The sequence below is a fragment of the Bos mutus genome, chromosome 22 (assembly GCF_027580195.1).
Source record: "Bos mutus isolate GX-2022 chromosome 22, NWIPB_WYAK_1.1, whole genome shotgun sequence".
Taxonomy (NCBI): domain Eukaryota; kingdom Metazoa; phylum Chordata; class Mammalia; order Artiodactyla; family Bovidae; genus Bos; species Bos mutus.
Genome location: NC_091638.1, coordinates 57677568 through 57702056, shown reverse-complemented (window position 1 = coordinate 57702056; position 24489 = coordinate 57677568). Strand labels below are relative to the sequence as shown.

The 24489-nt window shown below is 54.4% G+C and overlaps 1 protein-coding gene across 1 annotated transcript in view; it reads left to right on the top strand.

Moving 5' to 3' along the window:
- C22H3orf20 (chromosome 22 C3orf20 homolog) overlaps positions 1-22359 on the top strand; it is a 51837-nt gene extending 29478 nt beyond the window's left edge. The window contains exons 9-15 of the mRNA XM_070359731.1: positions 4932-5055; positions 6321-6573; positions 11101-11404; positions 13435-13542; positions 14607-14749; positions 21046-21180; positions 21792-22359. Of these exons, the coding sequence (XP_070215832.1) occupies positions 4932-5055; positions 6321-6573; positions 11101-11404; positions 13435-13542; positions 14607-14749; positions 21046-21180; positions 21792-21888 (1164 nt within the window). The 3' untranslated portion in view covers positions 21889-22359. The remainder of the gene's footprint in view (positions 1-4931; positions 5056-6320; positions 6574-11100; positions 11405-13434; positions 13543-14606; positions 14750-21045; positions 21181-21791) is intronic.
- Positions 22360-24489: the final 2130 nt, after the last annotated feature.

Sequence of the window (24489 nt, the reverse complement as noted above, 5' to 3'; positions counted from 1 at the left end):
TCGGTTTTCCCAAGAGAAAAAGAGCCTCTTTTGCTATGTGTTCCAGTAGAGGTGCCCACACTAACATCATTGGCTCCATCTGGTGCCCATACCTGGAATGTTCTCTGTGGCCAGAAGTGTGTGGTGCTCTCACTGGCCAGGCTTGAGTGTCGTGTCCAACCCAGGAGCCGAGGGGTGTGATCAGCCCCTGGTATACCACTTGAGCAGATGAGTAGGCAGGAGTGTGTTCCTGAAGGAAGATTATGGTGCTTTTGGCAGAAGAGGAAGAGATGGTGCTGGATAGAACCACTGCCCACGTGTTGATCCTCTCCACCACCTCCTTGCCTGTCCCAGGTAGAGTACTCCTGGCCCCTTACTCAGCCCTCCCAGCCATGAATCACCTCATTCCAACACTGCTTTATTTATAAGCCAACCTTCTCTACTGAACTGGGGATTCCTACTTGTGTCTGTTGCCCCAGGACTCAGTATGAGGACTGCTTTAGATGAAGTACTTGCTAAGGGGCCAGGTGAGACAGTGGCAGAGTCTGGAAACCCAGTTCATCATTCACTGGGTCTTCATGGAACCTCCTCTGTGCCGGTCCATAGTATTGCAGAGAGATGGATAGGATGAAGGGGACAAAGTCCCTGATCCCCCAGGAGTTTAAAGTCTAGAGGAGAACAGTTGACATTCACTGTGAGACACTGGGGTAGCCAAGGACTCCTTGGTGGCACCAGCCACTGGCATTACACACAGGGGATTGGCTTGCTTGGAGTAGAAGCAGGGGGACCACACCTCCCAGTCTTCCCCGGCCCAGTCCTGGCTTACACCTGTCAGCCCAGAAATGATTAGTAGCTTCCCTTCCACTCTTAGGCTTCCCCTGTGGCTCAGCTGGTAAAGAATGCACCTGCAATGCAGGAAACCTAGGTTTGATCCCTGGGTTGGGAAGATCCCCTGGAGAAGGGAATGGCTACCCACTCTAGTATTCTGGCCTGGAGAATTCCATGGACTGTATAGCCCATGGGGTGGCAAAGAGTCAGACACAACTGAGCAACTTTCACTTCACTTTAACTCTCAGAAGTGTCCCAGTTTCCCTTTCTGTGGGCACAGGCGAGGCAGACATTTGTTGGAGACAGTCCCATGGACAGAGGAGCCTGGTGGGCTGTAGTCCATGGGGTCGCTAAGAGTCGGACACGACTTGGCGACTTCCCTTTCACTTTTCACTTTCATGCATTGGAGAAGGAAATGGCAACCCACTCCAGTGTTCTTGCCTGGAGAATCCCAGGGACGGGGGAGGCTGGTGGGCTGCGTCTTTGGGGTCACACAGAGTCAGACACGACTGAAGCGACTTAGCAGCAGCAGCAGTGATACCTGAGCGAGATACGGAGAACTCCTGTATTTCTCCTGGAGGGAAGCACTGCACTGTTTTTTCTTACATTTCGGTAGCATTTCAACTTTTAAAATTGATTAGCTAATTCAATAAACATGAATTGGCAGCTGCCATGTGCTGGATTGCCCGCCAGGGATATTTAAGAAGCCTCACTCCTTCTTGTCTGTGAATACGTTCAGCCTAATGGAAGGGGCACAAGCATCACCGTGGTTGTGATGCAGCTTCACCAGCTTGGTGTAGGGGAGCGAGGGAAGCTGAAGGGGTGCTGGGTTCATTCAAGGGTCTCATCAAGCAGCCAGGAAACTGAGATGCCTGTGACTTCAGCCTACACTCCCCACACCTAAGACAAAGCAGCCTCCGGGTTTTGAGTCCCTCTGGGCTGAGACAGATGACTGTGCTGAGTCCATCCTGTCAATGTGGTCCCCTGCTCTTACTCTGAATGTCACTGTTGGGTGCCTAAGTACACAGAATGTATGCAGTCCCATGTCTATATTTCTTGAAAACCTTTTGATACTGTATTTTTTAAATGTGCATTGATTTATCGAGACAGTAGGTAATAGAAAAATTTTGTGCCTGTAAAATTGCAGTAATGCATCTTTTTCCTGGCACCCTCCTGTCTGATAATCTTTCAAATTTGGAACACGGCTGAGAACCATGATGTAAGCAGTTGAAGACCCTCATGAAACAGCCGAGAGAAGTCACGTTTAAGCCCACATCCAAACATGCCCTCTGGGCCTCGGAAAGCCCCACAGTCATTCACATCTTACATTTCCTTAACTAAGTGCAGCCTTCGTGAGCTAGAATTAGAGGTCCAAAGCCTTGTGTTCCAACACGGTAGTGTGAGTCACAAATGCCTATTGAGCACTTGAAATGTGACAGCTCGAGGCTGAGATGGGCTGGAAGTGAAAGCACACGCTTTCAAAGACTCAGTGTGAAAAGCGAACGTCACAGTTCTTACCGATCATTTATTTTGATTACATGTTGCAGTCATCATATTTTTGACGTATTGTGTTAGATAAATATGTTATTAGAATTTATTTCATCTTCTGAGAACTTTTTAATGTGGCTTCAGAAACATTTAAAACCACATGTGCAGCTTGCCTTATATTTCTAGCAGATCTACGGCAGGAATCTAAAGGTGGAATTCCCACTAAAGAAGCTTGCAGAGGCTGACGGTGCAGAAGGAAGCTGAAAGTTGTTTATTAACAAGTACACTGTAACTCTTTCTTTTTTATTTTTTTAAATTATAAAAGTATGGTAACACATTTACAGGAGATTTGAAAAATACAGAACAAACTTACATACAGTTCTACTGTATATTACAGTTATTTTTTAAGTAGAGAAATTAAGATTTTAGTTGCAATTTCAATATGAAACTCAAAAATTAATAGAATTAATAGATTGGAAAAAGTAGAAGGATACCGTAGACATGAAGAGCACTATGAACCAATTCAACATACTTAAGATTTAGATATACAATTTTCACACAACCACAGGATATAAATTCTATTTAAGTTCCCACAGACTGTAAAGTAGGAAACACTGGAACATATCCAGCGACATAAAACAAGGTGCAAAAATTTCATGGTTTAAGGTATTGAAATCATATACGAACGTTGTAACTCAAAAAGCATAACTGTCTTGGGGACATTTAGCGTAGGGATAAATAGGCAAATACATTAAAACAGCTTCTGAAAACCACTGCATTCTCGATGGTAGCCTCGATGTTGATGTTGACAGAGGAAACTGACTTGCCCCAAAGCATCCTCGTCATAACCCCTTCTCTTTGAGAATGCAGGGTGGTGTACTGGATTTTACAACCTTCTGACCAGAAAAACAACAAATGAAGAACTATTAAGCTTATCGTGGGTAGCAGGATTTCCAAATGTCAAGCCTCGCTTGCAGGTTAAACATCTCAGTATTTTTATATGAAATCTTGAGAGAGAGATCCTTGTCTAGGAGGGGGCCTCGGGCCATCTCATCTACCATCCCGTCCTGGGTCTCAGATTCCCCATTTGTATAGTAAAGTGTAAAGGCCCACCCAACTTTCCCACACTTCTTTCCTGGGATTTTAAAATTCCGTTCAGCTCCATCATGAGTGTGTGTGTGTGTGTGTATTTGGGGCTACCTGTCACCCATCAGCAAACCTGTGGTCATCTAGGGAAGCTGAGGGATGCGGGTAAGGTGGCCTCTTCCCTCACAGTCCCTGTCATTGGAAAACTTGTTAAATGGTTCCCCAGACACGCATTACCCTGGAAGGAACCACCCATCAGAGTGACAGGTAGAGTGGCAGTCCCAGATTTTATGGCCCTGCAGTCAGGCTCCTCACTAAGTATTTCTATCAAGGCAGCACTTTGGAAGCAAGGAAATGCCTCATTTTAAATGCTTTATTCACCCAGTACTGCCTCAAATCCTTTTTGGAAGCAAGACTGGGTATAAATTAAAAATAAATAAAATTAGTCCAGAGACAGAGATTGGGACCAACCATCAGAAGGATGGTTCAGGCTTTGCTGTTAATCGGGGCATTTTTTACAGAAGCCTTGCCTGCAGGACAAAGAGAGACATGTAGCTGACGCCACTGTTCTTCAAAAGTCTGTCCACCACCCACCCTATTCTCTACTTGAGGCTTCAGTTCTTCAGGGGAAAAATTACTTCCCACCTCCTCTGTGTGAAGTGGGAGAGACAGACATCATGGACCCTGCTTCAGGGGACTGGTGAAGTTTTAGGGATAAAGAAAGTAAAAGGTGATCAGAATCCAGGGCAGAAAAGCCAGGAATGAGCAGGTGTGCAAGCTCAGCATGGAGAGTGATTACTGCTGGCTTAGCAAGTCGGCCAGGACTTCCTGGAAAAAAAGTCAGACACTGATTGCATGAGCTCCAGAAGCTGAGCCTCGATCCACCCCAGCAGAAGCAGAGGTTGACCTGCAGGATGGCCTCAACTCGCCTCCCAGGAGCCGTGGAGCCAAGGTGGCCCTTTGCAGTAATCCCAAACTGAGCTAGAGACCTGGCCTGGTGCCCATGGGTACCAGTCAGTCTATGGAACCCTGGCACACGGCGGCCTCTCAGCTGAGAGCTGCCAGCAGGGTGAAAAGGGTTCTGAGGGTCATGCAGGCAGCAGAGGATCCTGAGAGGCATTTGTCCATACAGTTACTCAGAATACAACAAGCATAAACTGAGCACCTCCTGTGTGATTGGCTCCCAGATACAAGGGAGACCAAGAGCCGATGCTTGTCCTCCAGGAGGTTGGAGTCTGGTTGGGGAGACAGGCTTCCACGCAGCTGATCATAAAGGGCTGCCTAACCTCTGACTTCAGACCGCATAGAGACCACAGTGGGGGTCCAAGGCAAGGAACAGTTCTGCCCAGAGCAACCAGCGTCCCTGGGGGTAGGGGACATTTGAGGCAGATTGAGTCAGCGTGCAGGAATTCACTGGGCCGAGGGGACAAGGTGGGTCCCCTGCAGGGACAGCACATCCTCTGTGCCAGGGCCATGCCTGTGGTCACTGGGCTGGGCAGACGGCTCCCAGTGGGGCTGCTGCTGATGCCCTTCCCTCGGCCTCTCCCTAGATAACCCGCAGAATCAGCATCATGGACGAAAAAATATCTAAGATGAGCCGGGCCCTGGCAGAGATCAAGAGGCGGTTTCAGAAGACAGTGTCCCAGTTCATGAACTCCATCCTGCTGGCGGCAGGTAGGGGGCAGAAACGGGGGTGCAGTCCTGTCTCAGGCTTCCCAGGTCCTCGGCCGCCTTCAGGTCACCTCCAAGGACAGCTCTTCACCACCCCGGGAGATGGCGCCGCAGGATTCCCCACTGGTGATGGAGTGACGAGGCTCAGAGTGGGGAAGGGGCTTCCTCAGGGCCGTTCAGCTGATAATGGCGGCCTTTGCCAGCCTCAGCTTCTGAGAGCTCTCTGTGTGTCTTTATGTCTCCACATGATTGCTTTTTTCCTGGGTCTCTCTTGGCCTTTCTGTTGCTCTCTCTCTCCTCATACCCACCTATACAGGGTTCACTTTTTGGCTCCATCTCCCATATCGTCCATCATCCACTTGGACCCCCTATTCTTCTCCTTGTTGAAGGTCTTGGTAGAAGAGAGAAAAGCAGCCAAGTCATCAGGCTGACCCTGTCATGCCCGCAGAGTCTCCAGGGCCAGCGTGGGTGGCCTCGAGACCCCTCCCATATCTGGGCTATCCTCCTCACTGCTCATGGGCCGGGGTACGGAGAAACATTGATTGTCCCACCCCATGCCACCCCCTGGCTGGGCACACAAGGGCAGTGGTGCCCCCCACGGCCTCCCTGGGGAGTTGCTTCTTGTCCCTAAATACTCAGTTCAGCTACGTGCTGCCTCTGGAAAGCCTTCCCATACCTTCTAGCAGACCACACACTCCTCTGGGCTCCCACAGCACTTTGTCCATGCTCTAAGTATAAGTCTTCCCTCCTAGCATTATGAATATTTCTTTGTTTTCCCATCCCTGTCCCCAACTCCTGCTTGGAGTTCCCAGAGGCAGGGAACCCTGTGGGGGATCATCTTTATGCCCAGTGCCCGACATTGAGGAAATGTTTGGTAAGTGAATGAAGAAATGAGAGGTCTCTGGCCAGTGTAGTAGAGAAAGCAAAAGAAAAAGTAAGTACAGCAAAGAACAGAGTTGGAGGCACCAGGAACAGCGGGGACGCGTTGGGCACCCAGCCTCTACACTGAGTGCTATAAGAACACAAAGCTGAACGAAACAGGCCCACAGGGCAGGAGGGATCAGAGCTGGGTTCTTGACAGAGGGCCAGAATTGAGACTGATGTGTTCTTCCAGTCGGCCATCTCTGACTGGCCCACCACTCGCACTGGGGTGGGAGCACTGGGCCAGACAACAGTAGTGGGGGCAGTCCTGCATCAGACTCTAGGCGGCGCAGGCTCAGAGAGGGCACGGTGGCCAGGGGAGCAACCCCAGGGTCTTCTGTCCACAGGCCTGTTCACCATCAAATACCCAGTAAAGGAAGAGGCAGAAGTCAATCGGACCAGACTGAAGTCCGGGCTCTTCCCCGAGCGCAGCACCAAGCTGAGTCTGTACTCAGGAGATATGCTATCATTACGGTCGCAGTCAGCCCGACCCGAGTCCTTGATTGAAGTAGCTTCAAAGGAAGAGCCTGAGTCGGCTCCTGTGAGCCCCACGCGGAAGAAGCCCAGCAAGTTCCACACCAAGGCCATGGCTCCACGCAGGTGGGCTTCATGTGTCAGATGCTAAGATGGGTAGGAGACTCACAACGGTGGACAAAAACGGAGAAAAGATAGAAGAGAGACATGTGAACAGCTAAAATATTTTACACGGGGATAAAGCCTGGGAAGAAAGTAGAAAGGGTTAGAGCATAGGCTGGCAAACTACAGCCAGGGCTGAAATCTGGCCCCCACTGCCTGCTTTGTTTATGGGCTAGCTAAGAGTCATGTTTATGTTTTTAAATGCTTAGGAGGAAAAACAAGAGTTTTTTGTGACATGTGAAATGATAGGAAATTCCAACCTCAGGACCCATAAGTAAGGTTTTATTGGGACATACCCATGCCCACTCCTTCATCTGTGGTCTGTAACAGCTTTCCTGCGAGGACAAAAATGGTGCGTCACTGTGAATGAGACCACTGGCGCTGCAAAGACCAGGATTTTTACCATCTGGTAAAAGGCCAGCCCACCCCAAGCATGGAGAGTGACTGGGAAGGGGGGTGGTATGTGTTCCCCTAGGTAGACGGTCGGGGAAGCAGTTCTGAAGAGATATGTTAATAGAGGCCTGAAGGATTAGAAACGAAGAAGGATGGGAAGGAACGTGAGGCAGAGGACGAAACAGGCACAGGGACCTCGAGACAAGAACGAGTCTGGTGTGTGTGAGGTAAAGTGAGGAGGCCAGGGCAGGGCATCGTGAGGAAGGTGGGAGAGGGGTGCAGAGTGAGCACAGAAAGGCAGGCAGGAGCCGGGCCAGGCGCACCCGTGAGCCTCAGAGGAAGCCGTTGTGCAGCTGTAAGGCAGGAAGTGACACCATCTGATTCATGAGGTTTCAAGAAAACTTAGAAAAATGCATAGGATCAAGGTATCTCTTATATGCTTTAAAGATTTTTATAAAATACAGAAAAATGAAAAAAAAAATCCTAAGTGTATAGCTCAGTGTGTATCTGTAAGTGAGCATACCCCATCGGCCCCAAGAAGTAGTAGAATTTCCCTTTCATAGCTTTGTGTTTATTTTTTAACTTATTTCAATAGAACCATTCAGTATGTATCCTTTGGGGTCTGGCCTCTTTTGCTCAATGTTATACTGTGAGATTTATCCATGTTGTTCTGTGTGGCAAAATTCTGCCTCTTTTCATTGCTATGTAATAATCTATTGTAGGATTACACTAAAAATTTTGCACATCCTAATGTTGACAAATATTTAGGTTGGTTACCGTTTGGGTAATGACAAACCATGCTGGTGTTTGCATATGTCCTTCTTTCTAGTTGGGATGTTCCTGGATGTGAAATGGCTGTCATAGAGTATGTGTATGTCTGCTAGATCCTGTAGGTCCACAGAGACTGTTCATTTTATTTTATGAGGATCTGTTTTCATTCCAGTCCCAAAGAGGGGCAATGCCAAAGAATGTTCAAACTATCGTACAGTTGCTCTCATTTCACGTGCTAACAAGATTATGCTCAAAATCCTTCAAGCTAGGCTTCTGCAGTATGTGAACTGAGAAATTCCAGATGTACAAGCTGGGTTTAGAAAAGGCAGAGGAACCAGAGATCAAATTACCAGCATTTGTTGAATCATAAAGAAATCAAGAGAATTCCAGGACAACATCTACTTCTGCTTCATTGACTATTGCTAAAGCCTTTGTGTGGATCACTGCAAACTACAGAAAATTCTTTAAGAGTTGGGAATACCAGACCACCTTGCCTGTCTCCTGAGAAACCTCTATGTGGGTCAAGAAGCAGCAGTTAGAAACAGACATGAACAACTGAGTGGTTCCAAATTGGGAAAGGAGTGCAACAAGCTGTATGTTGTCACCTTGCTTATGTAACTTCTATGCGCAGTACATCGTGTGAAATGCTATGCTGGATAAATCACAAGCTTGAATTAAGATTGCTGGGAAAAAAATATCAACAGCCTCAGTTATGTAGATGATAGCACTCCAATGGCAGAAAGTGAGGGGAACTGTAGAGCCTCTTAATGAGGGTGAAAGAGGAGAGTGAAGAAGTTGGCTTAAAACTCAACATTCAAAAAACTAAGATCATGGCATCCGGTCCCATCACTTCATGGCAAATAGATGGGGAAACAGTGGAAACATGACAGATTTTATTTCCTTGGGCTCCAAAATCACTGCAGATGGTGACTGCAGCCATGAAAGTAAAAGACGCTCGCTCCTTGGAAGAAAAGCTACGACCAGCCTAGACAGCATATTAGAAAGCAGCACATTACGTAGCTGACAAAGGTCCATCTAGTCAAAGCTATGGTTTTTCCAGTCGTCATGTACAGATGTGAGTGTTGAGCCATAAAGAAGACTGAGTGCCAAAGAACTGACTTTTTTGAGTTATGGTGCTGGAGAAGACTTTTGAGAGTCTCTTGGACTGCCATGAGATCAGAATAGTCAATCCTAAGGGAAGTCAACCCAGAATATTCATTGGAAGGACTGATATTGAAGCTGAAGCTTCAGTGCTTTGGCCACCTGATGCAAAAGGCCAAGTCGTTGGAAAAGACCCTGATGCTGGGAAGGATTGAAGGCCAGAGGAGAAGGGGTGACAGAGGACGAGATGGTTGGATGGCATCACCGACTCGATGGACATGAGTGTGAGCACACTCTGGGAGATAGTGAAGGACTTGGGAACCTGGTGTGCTGGTAGAACCTGCAACCTGGTAGTCCACGGGGTCCCAAAGAGTCAGACACAGCTTAGCCACTGAACAGCAACAACTGAATCTTCACTATTATCCTGCTGAGTAGAACTCTCCAAACTCATGGATTCATGTAATCTTTGTTCTGTTGGGATGGAGAAATAAAACAACCAAAATAGGCAAAATGTATATCATTTTGGATTGTGAGCAGTGCTAAGGAAAATAGGCGAGGACAGGGGACGTTTGTTGGTGGTGGAAGGATGCAGTTCCTAACAGGACGGTCAGAGAAAGTGTCACTGAGAAGGTGACATTTGCACAGAGGCATGAAGAAGGTGAGAAAGTGGGTGTCTGGGGGTAGAGCCAAGCAGGCAGCAGGAATGGCAGGAGCAAAGGCCCTGAGGTTGGAGGGTGAGACGAGGCCACAGCGCCTGGTGCAGCGAGCAAGGGGGCGAGAAAGGAGCCGGATCAAGCACAGGCTTGGAGGGCCTCGCAGGGACTTTGGCTCTTATCCTGTGCAGATGGGAGCTGGAAGAGAGTAGTGACATGGTGTGACTTGACTCTTAAAAATGTTTTTAAAGTGTAATAGATTAATGGGCTTCCCTGGTGGCTCAGTGGTTAAGAATCCACCTGCCAATGCAGGAGATGAGGGTTCAATCTCTGGGTCAAGAAGATCCCCTGGAGGAAGAAATGGCAACCCACTCCAGTGTTCTTTCCTGGGAAATCCGCACAGAGGAATCTGGCGGGCTATAGTCCATGCAGTCACAAAGAGTCAGATACGACCTAGTGAGTAAACACAACAACAGCATAGTTGATTAATAACATTTCAGGCATACAACAAAGTACACACACACCTTTTCAGGTTATTTTCCTTAAATGATATTACAGAATTACAGGTTACTACAAGATATGAGTGGAGTTCCCTGTGCTGTAGGTCCTTGTTGCTTATCTTCTGTACGTACATGCGTGTGCAGTCGCTCTTTGTAACCCCATGAACTGTAACCCACCAGGCTCCACTGTGCGTGGAATTGTCCAGGCAAGAATACTGGAGTGGGTTGCCATTTCCTCCTCCAGGGGATCCTCCCAGCCCAGGGATTGAACCCATGAATCTGCATTGACAGGCAGATTCTTTACTACTGGGCCACCTGGGGAGCCCCATTTTATGTACAGTAGTGTGTATATGTTCATTCCAAGCTCCTAATTTATCCCTCGACACTCTTTTCCCCTTTGATAATCATAAGTTGTCCATGTCTGGGTGTGACTTGGTTAAGAAGTGGAGTGAAAGTCACTCAGTCATGAACAACTCTTTGAGACCCCATGTAATAGAGTCCATGGAATTGTCCAGGCCAGAATACTGGAGTGGGTAGCCTTTCCCTTTTCCAGGGGATCTTCCCAACCCAGGGATGGAACCCAGGTCTCCCACACTGCAGGTGGATTCTTTACCAGCTGAGCCACCTGGTTATAACAGGATAATTGAGAGACCCATTAGGAGGCACTTGCAGGCAGCCAGGCAAGAGCAGTTGAGGGTTTTGGTGTGTTCCTAGAAGTGTGGGCAGGGAAAGTGGTTGGATCCTCGATTTGTTTTGAAAGTAGAGTGGACAAGCTTGCTGATAGACTGGATGGGACATGAGATGTGTGAGAAAGAAGGGTGTTCAGGATGATTCTGTTGGATGGATGGATTCCCTTGTGAATACCGCTTTGCACCAGAGGAAACTGAGGCACAGAGAGGTTAGGGGGCCCCTTGAAGGCAGAGCGGCACACTGGTGGCGGAGGCCAGGCTAGAACTGCCTGGATCTCGACTCCACCTCCGCGGCCACCTGGACTTGTCCACCTGGGTCTGGGACTGGGCTGCTGGAGCCTGCGCCCCGCCCACTGAGTGCCACCTGCTTGTTCTTCCTGGCAGAGGGAAGGCCAGAGAGGTTCGCAGCCCCACCAGGTGGGCGGCCTCACTCTCCGACTGCCCCCTGGTGCTGCGGAAGCTCATTAGCAAAGAGGACATCCGGGCTGGCTGCAGGTGCTTGGTGCGGGCGCCCCTGGTGTCCGACGTGGAGCTGGAGCGCTTCCTGTCAGCGCCCCGAGACCCCAGTCAGGTGCTGGTGTTCGGGGTCGTGTCGGGCCAGAACCCCACCAGCTCGGGGCAACTCCAGTGGCTGCTGGACATGCTCTACAGCCACCGGCAGCAGGGCCGCGCCTCTCCCTGCATCCAGGTGAGTCCTGTGCAGGCCCAGGAGGTGGGTGGAGGGGAGACCCCAGGGCTGGGATGGGCTGGGCCTCTGACTGAGCGCCTGGGGCCCCTGTTCCATCGCCTTTCCCCTGGGCCTTCGCACACGCTCTTCCTACTCTCTCCCACTCATGCTGCTGTCCCCGAGGAATGTCACCACTCAAGGTGGGGGCCTGTTCTGACCTTGAGCCCCATCAGGGTGCTGCTGTTTTCTTCCAGACCACAAGCTGCACATGGTGGTCATGCACTAGACTGAGTATTTAGAGGAGCCGCACTCACCATGGAACCCTCAGGGCTCTGGAGTGTTCATGGCCGAGCACCCCAGTGTGGGTCCTGTGCCCGGGGGGCACTCATGGCAGCCCCGGCGAGGGCCGTGAGAAGACAGGGCCAGTAGGATCCCAGAACAGGGCTGCCCGCCTCAGGGTCAGCTCATGGCTCCCAGGAAGAGAGGCTTTTGCTGGTGGGTGAGTGTTCCCAGCGGAGGCAGCGGCCTGTGTGAAAGTGGGTGGGGAGTGGCTGCTCCAGGTTCCAGCTCACTGTGCTTGAAGTCCTAGGGGTCGGTCAGTCAGGGGTGCGTGGAATCCACCCCGTCTCCTTGCTGCAGAGTTGTTCCCAGGTCTTAGCCGTTCCCGGCAGGGTTGGCACGCTCCACGCGGTGACCCCGTCCTCAGACCACGGGGCGCGGAGGGCCCAGGTGTGAGCACGTGTGAGCACGAGAGCCCCGTGTCCTGCTGACTGCCTGCAGAGCCTCGGTGCCCTGGGCCTTCTTAGACCCATTGCTTGGCCCTCTCTTCCTCCAGCTGCAACCCTGAGTGCTAAGTTTCCACGTATGCCCTGGGGATGCCCCCTCCAGCCCTCTTCCCCCGGGTGCCACCTCCCTGACCCCTGAGTGTCCCCCTGCGGGTCTGCACGCCAGCCAGGGCCCGGGGCTTGGCAGTGGAACTTTTCTGATCAGAGGCCAGAAGACTTCCTATGGGGCTCATACATCAAAGCCACATGTATTTTCTGGAGCCAATTCCAGTTTCTTTAGATTCCATGAGCATTATTACTGAGTACCTGCTCTGCATCTGCCCGTGTATGGATATCATCCCTGGCCATGTGGGAGGTTAGCGTTGACTTTAGTTTATCTCAGGGCTATTCATTGTTCACGAATAATCGTCTGGAAGTACGGAAAGGCGTGGTGGCCCAGTGTGGGCAGTGTGAATGGTACAGGTCTGGCCTGAGGTGATTGAAGCAGTGCAGGAGCGAGCGGCGGGATTTGAGGACAGAGGACAGGCCCGGGGGTGGTGGTGGATCTCACAGTGACTCTGGTTCCACCGTTCTGGGGTCTTCGGTTAAGGCAAAAATGTTCCCTGATGTTCCTCTGCTCTGATAGCTATAACCCTGGGTGCAGTTTCACATTTTAAACTGAAAGGGCAGACAGGATAGCTAGGGGCACCTGGAACAAAAGACAGATAAAATCAGAAGACATCACATTACACAGCAGTCATGTCAGTGGATCTGTAGCATCCAAGGAGGAGCGGAGAGAGACCAGCTTTACTCTGGACTGACCAGGCTGTACCCAGAAGTATAAGTTCAGTTCAGGTTCTGGCTGGATTGGGTGACCAGGGGTGTTCAGAGGGGCAGCCAGCTGGCGTAGACAGAGCGGGGAGGAGTCCTGGAAAGGGGGACCCCCAGGAACAGGACTCACCTGCAGATCTCTGCAGGGCTTCTCCCAGGTAAAGGGGAGAAACAAATCCTGCAGAACCCAGGAGGCTGGCTCGTGGAGGTCATGTGGTGTGAGCAGTCGTCTTTGCGATGATCTTCACCAGTAGAGGGCCCTGAATGGACCTGAGACATCCTCTGGGGATGGTCAAGGGACGGTCACAGCAGGGGCTGAAGGGCCCTTGGGCAGGAGTTAGAGGGGCTGTGGTGCGGGGCTCGGGGCTCAGAGGAGCCTGACCTGGCAGAGAACGTGGGAATCCCAGCGCGTCTCCTTGGCGTGGGGGTGACAGGCACTGCTTTCTCTCTCGGCAGTGCCGACACGACCCCTACCGCCTGCTGTGCTACGACCTGGACAGCCCGCTGCAGAGGGACCCGCCCCTGCTGGTGAAGAAGTACGCTGTGATGCAGGGCATGATTCTGGTGAGCCAGGGCCCAGGGCGACCTGCTGCCACCACCCTGGCCTCTGCAGCTGCTACCCTCACAGAATTGCAGGCATAGGGGCCAGGCCAAGGCCCAGAGAGCAGCACAGACCGAGAGGCCCCCAGCACATTGAGCTGGGGCTGCAGCCTGGACCCTCGTCCCCCGAACCCAGCCTCCTACCCCAGGCTGGCCCCACGCGTCCCCATCCCAGGAGGCTGAAGGGGCAGAGGATGCTTCACCCAAAGATTTTGGAAAATGCAGTTTAGAAAAAGAATCACTCTATCATCTCCTCCAGATGGCCTCATTGTTCGCACTGGGTACCTGCCGGCACTGGCGCTGTGGGGAGCCCTGGGCCACACCCTGCTCTCATTTTGGTATCTGGCCTGCCCAAGAATGTTCTGGCTTTGAGATCCTGCTTTTTAATTACGATTTTTACCTGCAGCGTGAGACTGTCTCTGTTTCTCTACTTGTGTTCCTTCTGTGGAATGTTGGTTGTCTCCTTGTTGGTTTGGGCCGCAACGTGAGACTGTCTCTGTTTCTCTACTTGTGTTCCTTCTGTGGAATGTTGGTTGTCTCCTTGTTGGTTTGGGCCGCAACAAACAGCTACCCTTGCACAGAAACCTCAGACAGGCCTCTCTTGTTGAGACTGACAGACAGGGGGTAGGGGTTCAGAGAGCAGCAGGAGAAACTACGTTTCCTGCCCTCGGGGGCCCCCGTACGCCAGGACCAGACGATCAGCGATACGGGATAAGTGGCTTGGAGGCAGAGCGGGTCAGGGGCCTCTGAGAAGAAAGACACTTTCTCGCCCCAGGGCTCTGGGAAGGGGCATTTTAGCCGGTCTGGCCTGCAGGGAGCAAAGGCTGGGACGGTGAGGCCGCCCTCTGACCCAGAGGTCTGGCTAGGAAACAGGCTCGGCCATACTCACTGGGGCACCTGGGCGAGAGCACACCCTTCCCTGGAGCACCAAAGGGAGGCTTGGATCCGGGAACAGGCTCTGAGAGCAGCGGCCCGTCCTGAGACTTGGTGCTGAGGGCAGCCTGCGCTGTGTCCTTGTGTGTCAACAGATGTTCGCTGGGGGAAAGCTGCTTTTTGGGGGCTGCGTTTTGAATGGCTATGGCTTCAGCAGGCAGAATCTGCTGAAACAGATCTTCCAGGCTCGACAGGACTGCAAGATGGGCTACTTCCTGCCTGAGAACTACAAATTCAGGTAAAACATGAAGCGGGTGGGGTGAGGGTTAGGCGCAGGGCAGGGTGGCTGGAAGGGAGGGGCTGGTGCTGTGGGAGGTGCCTGGGCTCCCCTTGGTGTGGGAGAAACAAAGGTAGGTGTCTCGGTGGCAAAAGCATATCGCCTGGTCCAGGGACAAGCCTGGGGTTTATGACGCTGCTGACGATGGTATTGGGAGTCTGCACGGATTCTTGAGTACTTGGGCAGCACCTGCCTAAGAAGCATTGCCTGCCCGCCATCACGGGCCTGCCTGTGGCTGCGCCCCCACCGCGCTGAGTCCGACAGCCCGCTCTTCCTACTAGGCCCTCAGTTTTCTAGGAGTCCTGACACCAGTGTCTCGCCAGGGCGCTGAGTTTGGGCTTTGTCAGAATGTCTGCCTGACCCTAAAGAGGTCTGGGGAGAAATCCACTCCTGGAGGGATGTGGAGGTCAGGCCGTGACCCCAGAATCCTGGAATGCTTAGTGGGGAAGGCAGGAGCTGGAGGACCCTGTGGAAGGGTAGACGCTGACGTTGTGGAGAGGAAAGTTGTGGCTGAAACTCAAAGTGGGGAGCTTGGAGGTCCTTGGAGACGAGCTCATCAGCAATTCCAGGGGAAGGGAAGATGGAGGCAGTGGGGCTGCGAGTTCTAAATAAAAATACGCTGAGACAGAAGGAGGAGGGGAGACACGGCCGGCCGGAGGGGCCAAACAGAAGATGAGCCAAGGCCATGGGCGGAGGCACTTTCAGAATCACTCAGAAGAAGGCCGGCCCTCCACTGAGGGGTGTTGGAGCTGCCAAAGACTGTTACACAAGGGATAGCCGTCCTCAAAAGGATGAGCTACAGGGAAAACCCTGCGTATGCCTAAGATAAAAGGGGCGGGGCAGGCAGGAGAAAGACCACCTCTCTGTGCGATCTGAGCCAAGCGCTTAGGCTCTAACAGCCTCTGCTTGTGTGTCTGTCAAGTGGGAAGGTGAGGGGAAGCACGCTGCTCCCCGTCCTGGGCGGTGGCGGCCAGACGCTCCCCAGCATTCCTGGGAGGCTGCTAGCCACAGTGCCCGGTGCTGCTGTTCGTGCCAGAAGGAGCGCCCGGTCCCTACTTTGCTGCGATCAAGGGTTCTGAAGGGAGTCGATGCTGTGGGGAAAGAAGTCATACAGGTGTGCGCTCACATGTGCGTACTCACCACACCCCCACTCCCACCCGACCCCCCGCAACATGCACACAGTCCAGGTTCTTGCAGTTGGAAAGGGGCAGATTCCTGAAAATATTATAAACCAGTAGGACGCCTCCAAATTCTCAAAAGGCCTATAACGTTGACAGTTTTAAAGCACTCGGGGGAAAAGGGAATGGCATCTCTACCGGAAGATGTTGCCATAACAACAGTTCCTACTGTCTATATCTGCGAAACAGATCACCCCAGCTTAGCTGTGTGAAGCCAGAGGATCGTTGGTTACTGTCTCTGACTGGGCTCAGCCCGGCTGTGTGCAGCCAGAGAATCGTTGGTTACTGCCTCTGACTGGGCTCAGCCCGGTGGTTCTTGCCTGGGCTCTCTCACGTCTTGCAGTCAGACCTTGGCTGGGGTGGGTCCTCTCAGAGGCTGACTGTGGCAAACAGCATAAGAGTGGGGTGCCCAGGGCATGGTCAGTGAGGGGGTGCTACAGGGCTCCCGGGAAGGCCCCAGACTCCTACAGCCCTGGGGGCGGGGCCGCCTGAGGCCGGCCCTTCCGTGAGGCCCAGGCAGTGGGTGGGAAGTGGCTGCAGGTCTCGGCATGTGTGAAGCCATCGGAGGGCTGGGAGCCCTGCCCCACAAGCCCTGGACCCCCGCTTTCTTGTCTTCACATCCTCTTCTCGGGGCCCAGCACAAAGGAAGCCCTTGGGAAATGTCTGTTGAGTGAAGACCGAGGGCTGATCTTGTCCCAGGGCATCAGAGGCCGGGTCAGAGCAAGAAGAGGCTGGCAAACAGGGTGTCTGCTGATCACCGGCCACCTCTGCATGCCTCCAGTGATGGGAGAGCCCTCTCTCCAGAGGCCACCCCTTTGCAGCCTGAAAGTCAGGCCACTTGGTCAATTTCTAATCAGCTGCTGCTTGCCCAGCCTTGCGCTTGGCCCTAGGGATTTAGAGGTGGACAAGACCTGGGTCTGCACTACCGTTGCTCATCCATAGGGCCGGAAACTGACGTGAAAGGGAGTGAAGTGCACTAAGCATTGGAGAAACCACCCAATCGATGGATGAGTGGATGAAGAAAGCGTGGTCTGTCCACACAGTGGAGTATTATTCAGCCTTAAAAAGGAGGGAAATTCTGATACCTGCTGCAACATGCATGAACCGGGACGCTTATTTCTTTGTGAAATAAGCCAGACACACCACAAATACTGCACGACTGCACTTACGTGAGGCCCCTACAGCAGTCAGGGCCGTAGAGACAGAGCAGAGTGGCGATTGCCAGGGCCCGGGGATGGGGAGGTTGGTTTAACGGGGACAGGTTCAACTTTGCAGGATGAAAAAGTTGAAGAGATCTGTTGCCCAACAGTGTGAACATACGTCATGCTGTATACATCATACTATTGAACTGTACACTGAACAGCTGCTAAGGTGATAAATTTTGTGTTACACACTTTTAACAGTTTTAGAAGAGGGGAACGGAGATACTCTGTGGGTACTTGCCGCAGCAGGGAGGAAAGGGGCTGTTTTCCTCGGCTCGTGGGCTCCTGGGGGTGAGGGCTGGTTTGGTCTCAAAGCATCCCCCGCCCCTGCCTTCCTCTCCAGTAGCTCCAGGTCCCGTTCTCCCTCCGGCCACCAGATCATCCCCTCCCTGCCCCACCAACTGGTCCAACAGCCTGCACTCCCAGGGTGAGCCTGCCTTCCCTCAAGGTCTCCGGGTGCTCTGTGCTGTGGCTCCTTCCTCCCACACAGACCCACCCAGGAAGGAGCCTCCCCGAGCCCCTCAGCATACAGCCAGCCAGGCTGAATGGAGGCAGGGGAGGAGCAGCACGCTCCAGGCATGGCCCCAGCCATCGTCTCTGACCCCCAGGACAGGGCCACCTATGCAAGGCCCAGTGAAGGCTCCTGACCCGGTACCCAGAGCCACAGCTGGGAGCCAGGGCCAGCCTGGAGACAAGAGACATCAAGCAGATAGCCTCCGTCCCTGGCAGCCTTGTATTCAGCATGCGTCCACGCTGGCCCAGCCCTCTCCTCACCCCCTTGGCTTCTCTCTGACACACAGCGGCTCTGGGGCAGGGTTCAGGCAGTGGCAAAAGGGCTCGGCATGCGAGGGGGCCCCTGATGGGAGGCACAGAGGGCCCCCTGCCGCGGGAGGGCTCAGCAGGCTGGCACGGTCACGAGAGCCTGGGGCAGGGGGACAGCAGCTGGGTCAGAAGGACAGCTGGGAGGACGCAGGGTGGCGTCCTGGGGAGGCGGCGCCTCGTGAGTCTGAGCTGCTGCCACCTGGGTGTTTGGCAGCTGCTCTTCCCGCCGCCCTCATGGGGCTCGGGCAGGCCTCCCTGTGGCCATGGCAGGCTATGCTGCTGGCAGGCCCTGCGATGGTGCCCGTGGACAGAGGCACGCTGGGCTGCAGAGAGGACCAGGGCAAGGTGGTGACACGACCCGGGGCAGGAAGGACCCCACTCCCCCAGGAGAGAGCAGTGAGATCTTCCTGAAAGCACCTAGAGACTCCAGGTGCTCACCCCTGCCCCCGGGGTAGGGGTGATGGAGGCTGGGCCACCAGATTCCCAGACCGTGGGTGCAGCTGGCAGCCAGGGGTGGGGGTGGTCTGAGCAGTAGGGTAGCCCAGGCAGCTTTGAGGGCAAGGCCACAGGGGGTGGAGCCCTTGATAGGCCCCAGGCACTAAGGCCTCCCCAAGGTGGGCTCCGTGGCTGGGGGCTGTGGAGGGCTCGGGTGGGGGTGCCTCCCCATTAGGGTCACCCCCACTCTTGTTGTGAATCCTCTGCTGGTCACCCCTCACCCAGGGTCCTTCCTGCTCTGCCTGACTCTGCCTCTCCACTTGGTGGTGCTTTGAGTTCCTAAGATGACGAGCCACAACCCATCTGGGGCACAGGGGCAGGTTGGGTGGGGGTGAGGAGACCCCGCCATGTGTCCAGCACAGGAAGTCTCAGGAGACCCACCCACTGGGCTCTGCTTTCCTGCCACCCACCTCTGTCTGTGGTGGTTTAGTTGCTAAGCATGTCTGACTCTTTGCAACCCCATAGACTGTAGCCCGCCAGGCTCCTCTGTCCATGGGATTCTCCAGGCAAGAATACTGGAGTGGGTTGCCATTTGCTTTTCCAGGGGGTCTTCCTGACCCAGGGATTGAACCTGGGTCTCCTGCATCGCAGGCAGATTCTTTACTGCCTGAGCCACCAGGGAAGCCCTGCTGCCACCTGGATTCAGAGGGCGTGGGCCCAGGGAGGCAGGTTGGCCCACACTCAGGGCCACAGACACAGATCCACCCGCCGCTGTTGTGGTTGCTGCCACCTGGGCCTGCCCACAGGGCCTGGCAAGGGCGGTGGGGAGAGGACAGTGAAGCTGTGGCTCCGGCCCAGCCGCTGGGCGATGTGTCCAGGAGGTGAGCCCCCTACAGAGGCCTGGCAGGCGAGGAGCCCCTCCTGCAGCCCCTCCATTGGCGTAGGGAACAGAGAAGGCAGGCAAATGCCAGGAGAGGCGGGGCCGGGCGGCACCCCGCACACAGCATCAGACAGCCACCTGCCCGCTACCAGTAGGGAGAAGACCCCGTGCTCCCAGGACCGTCTCGGAGCAGGGAGTCAAGAGAACGAGAAGCTCTAAGAGGTGATGTGCTCTGCGATGACATCATGCTTTGTAAACTGTCATGTGCCCGGTAAGCCCAGGAGCACTGTGCGGACTGAGGTGAAATCTGAAAGATCGAGTCCTTTGTCAGGTGTCGCCTGCCCCACCAGCCACAGGGGCCGTGAACACTGACGTGGCCCGTGGACTCCAGAGCGTCCTGTAACTCCATGTGCCCTCGACCCAAACACAAAGACAGCCTTGAGCTGGGAGCTAGGAACGTGCTTCACAAACTGTAAGGTACCCGGCACCCTGTGAAGCTCTCCGTCGACCACAAGACACTCGTAAATGCCAGAACCCCTTCTCAGCTGACCAGCTCTCTAAACAGTGCGTTTCAAACGGAGCACAGTGCTGTAAGCGCCCATGGAATACTCGCCAGGCTCTGTAAACTGTAGTGTTCCGTATAAACTGAAGCAGAGGCTTTGTAAACTGTGAAGTGCCACCATCCATGAGGGGAAGCACTTCCCGGCTGTGCCACTTGATGCATGGCTACATCGGAAGAGGCGGAGGAGCCCCAGTGGAAGGAGCGGCAGCTGGCGTGGGCCGGGCCCAGTATCGCGAGCCTCTCCTCCTCAGCTGCACCCCCAGGCTCAGTCCAAGGAGGGCACCGTGAAGGGTGGGGCCCAGTGCCAGGGAGAAGCCCTGAAGCTGCCAGGAGGGAGGGCCCCCTCCATTCACGCCATCCGCCTTGGGCCCAGGGGAGACCACCAGGGAGCCGCCTCTGGAGGCTGGGCTCTCCGAGGAGAGGGTGCATCGTCCATGATGGCTGCAGAGCCTTGAGGTGCCCTGAGGGGCGAGCATTGCAAAGGCCTGAGCAGGTGCCGTCCGGAATCTCAGGAGGCCGGAGGCCAGAGGCCAGACGGAGGCGTGGGCGCCGCGCTCCCTCCGCAGGGGCCAGGGACGGGTCTGTTCATGCCCCCCTCCCGCTCCTGGGGGCTCCCAGGCCGGGCAGCACAGCTATCTTCATGAGGCGTCCCCCAGGCATGTCTGTGTCCACACTCCCCCCTTCGTGAGGACCCCAGGTAGATGAGAGGTCACGCTGCTCTGGTGTGACCCCGTCTCTACTCCTCATTTCCAAATGAAGTCACGTTCTAGGGGTCCCAGCAGTTAGGACTCCAGCCTGAGGATCGGGGGGACACAGTCAACCCTTAACCCGGTACATGGGGACCAACTTGCTGGGCCTCTGTGCCTCTCTCTGCTTGCCCTGCAGAGCCCCCTTGGCCGACTTTTCCAGTGGTCAGTGTTGGGTGTACCGATGTGGCAGACATAGGGTTAAGGACAGGTCCAGCTGTAAACAGAAGCCAGGGAAACATATCCAGGGAGTCTCGGGTCCCAGGGGGGGTCCTTCTTCCATCCACCTCGGGAGGAGAAGCTCCAGTGCCCTTTTCTCTTGGAACCGGAACCTTGACAGGTTGGCGCCGAGCCAGGGCAGCTGGCCCGGGCCCCCTCTACACCGGCTGTGCCTCCACTGAGCGCTACCTCCCCTTCCTGCCTCCCCTGCAGCATTTTAGCCTCCGTCCCGGGCCTGGAAGACCCCACCTCATCCAAGAAAGCGGTCTCGGGGGACGTCCAAGGAAGCCTCTCCTCGTTGGCCTTGGGGGACAAGTTGGAGGAGCCCTCCACCGAAGCCGAGAGGAAGTAGGTTGCCACCCCGGCCGGGGGCTTAGGGACCCTCCTGTGGTCGGCAGAATGGGTGTGGCTCACGGAAGGGCTCCCGGCTCCACCACAGGCCGCAGAGGCCACGTGGAGCTGAGGGCCTCGGGCAGGTCACTGCTCCCTCGGGCGTGGGTCCTCCAGGAGTCCCCGACATCTGGCCCTTTTTATCAGCACAATGTCCAGCTGGCCCTGGAGGCAGCTCCCTGGTGCTTCCGGCAGTGGTCTGGGTGGTGGAGATGGAGGCCTTTGGTAGACTTTTCGGCGAAGCCCCACGGCTCTGAGACTGCCTGCTGCCTCCTGGCAAGAAACGTCCTAGGCCTTCAAGATCCAACACGCTGGCCGTGGTAACGGTGAAGCAAATCATGTTCTGCGTGAAAACCTCTTATTTTCTCATGAAGACAGAAAAGCCAAACTGAGCATCCAGGAAGGTCACAAGTGTCACCAGGACCCCCGATCGGAGCAACACCCAGGGGTCCAGCTGCGAGGCGGCGGGGCCCGCCCTCCCCAGTTCAGGCCAGAGAGGCCCGGGTGCTGGCAGACCAGCCCTCTCCACCCATCGCCCAGCGCCTGCTTCTCTCTGCTTTGGTTTCTAGAATCATCCAGGCTGATTTGGATCTGCGTGCTCTCAACAAAGCCTGGAAGAGCAATAAGAAGACAGCCACCTGGAAGAAGCAGGCCTCCAAGAAATAATGCCACCCCCGTGGCCACCTGGAGCATGGCCCAGATGCAGCCCCTCCCATGCCCCTCCCAGGCTCCCCCACCCCCCGCCCTGCCTCTCCAGCTTCCCACCCCTTCTTTGAACTCAGCTTAATAAACAAGCATGCCGCCAGCATCCGGGTGCGGCCATGGGATGCGCTGGCTCCTACGAAGCCGGAGGCCCTGACAGCCCTTTCCAGTGCAAGGCCTTAGAGGTACGGTGCCTCCCACCCAGAGCCTCCTCTGTGGCCAGTGCAGTCAGCCCAGGAGCCTCCCAGGGAAGCGAAGGTCTCCAAGGGGCTGAGCCGATGACACGTGAACCCTGAGGAGGTCTCAGGTGGGACTAAGCTTTGCTTAGTGTGGGGCTGAGTGGCCTTTGCTGGGTGGGGACGGGCCCAGGTTCTGGCCCAGGTGGAAAACAGGGTGAGAGGAAGAAGAGGGAGCAGAGAGAGAGAGAGAAAGCCAGGCGGGTGGGAAAAGAGACAGAGGAAGGGACAGAGAGCCCCGAGAAGGGAGAGTGGGGCAGGGGTGTGTGTGGAGGAACAAGGGAGGAGGCGGGCTGAGGGGCAGGGAGGTGGGAGGAGAGGGGCCTGGGGGGAGGTGACAGGGCAGGGACGGGGCGCATCCTGGGGCCTCTGGTGGTGCAGGGACAGCCAGAGCCCCATGGCCTCCACGTGCGGGCGTCCCGTGAGCCCAGCCTCGGTACCCTTTTATGGATTGGCTGCCCCTCCCCTGAGCGCAGAGATGGCAGCCCCCTCTGCGGTTCCAATTCCTTCTTGGTGGTCCCTGAGTGGGGCCAATGTCACATCAGCTGTGGGTCCACTTGTCACAGGCTCTCAAGAGCCACTCCCCAGCAGGGCGAGGACTCCAGAGGCTCTGCCTTGTTCTGCAAGCCCAGAAGAGACCTCAAGCCCTGGTCCGTGACGAGTTCTACATGTAGCTCCTTACGCTCCCTCTGTGAATAGATGCTATTTACGTTCGATTCTTTGACATTTAATTTTTATCCTTTGTATCATTCAAAGGCTTTTTTCGAATTATACATTTGTTCCCCTAAAAATGGATTTGAAATGATTTTCTGTGTTCCGTGTTCTGCCTGCATCCTCCGACCTTAAGGGCCTGGTAGTTGTCAGGGGTCCCTGGCACCTTGCCGCTCCCCGCTCCTCCCCTCCTGATCACAAGGACACGGGAGGACTGGCAGGCACGGGGAAGCTCCGTCAACCCCTGTCCTGGCACAGAGGACCCTCTAGCCTCTCAGGCAGGACTCTGGTGGAGATTTAACGGAGAGGTCAGCTCACCACGTAACTTCCACTGCAGATCCGCCCTCGGGGCCTGCGCGCTCAGCTGTGCGCTTCAGGGCTGCGTGAACAGGAGACACACACCCGTCTGTATATTTGGCCCTGGACCCCATGCAGGGTGCTGGCCAGGCTGAAATTGGGCCACGAGCGGGCTGGCGTGAGCAGGGGCGCCTTCCACTGGTGGGGTGGGTAACGTGCCTCTGGTAACTCTACTGGGAAGAGGTGTGGAGACAGGAATTGAGTGCAGAAAGTTAGACCCTTCTTTGAATTTAACCTGTTAATAAGGTTAATAAGGGGATTGCCCAGACAGTCAAAGAATTGTCCAGTGCTACGCAATCCAGCCGTCTCCTGGGGAAGAGGCAGGAAAGGGGAAGCCCCCTTTCTCCACAGAAACAGCAGGGGAGGGGGCTATGGCATCATGCCCACAGCAGTGCCGTCCACAAACCAGCCGTGGTGGGAAAGTGTGACTATCTGAGGAAGTTGTAGCTCTCGTGTGACTAGAATAGAAGGCATTTTCTTTAGGCTTCCTCAGAGAGTCCAGCTGAACGTGAGCTCATAATCCAAACTCTAAAAATGCCAGCCACCAAACCAGCCAAGACTCTGGACGCTGGAAGTGTCGGGCAATATAAAGTGAATACATGTCAACGTTTAAATAAACAGAAGGATCTGAAAATGTATGCAAGGACCAAGATATTATGAAACAGAAAGAGATGGGGGCTTCCAGCACCGGCGGTCCAGTGGTTAAGAACCCACCTTGCAGTGCAAGGGGTACAGGTTGGATCCCTGCTCTGGGAAGATCCCACGTGGCTCAGAGCAGCTCAGCCTGTGCACAACTGCTGCGCCAGAGCTGCAGAGCCCGATCTGCTCGAGCAAAGCCACCACAATGAGAAGCCTGTGCGCTGCAGCAAAGAATAGCCCCTGCTCGCCACAGCTAAAGAAAGCCCGTGTGCAGCAGCAAAGACCCAGCACAGCCAAAAGATAAAGATAAAAAAGAGAGAGATGGACTGATTACTGCCTCCAGACACGTTGGAGTAACTGATACTGGAGAGGTCCTCCTGGCACAACCAACCAGGACAAGAGGAAGTCACTTCTACAGTGTCCCTGCCCCCCACCCGTCATCCCAGCTTTCTGCCAAAGATGCTTTCTGGATCATGGTCCAGGGAAGGAGAATTCAGGCACATGCGCCAGTACTGCCAAACTGAGGAGACAGATGAGAGTTTGGGCAGACAGCAGGGACTGAAATTTGGGTGCAGACTTATCAAAGGGAGCTAGCTATGCAGAGAGGGCTCTAGGAGCCTGC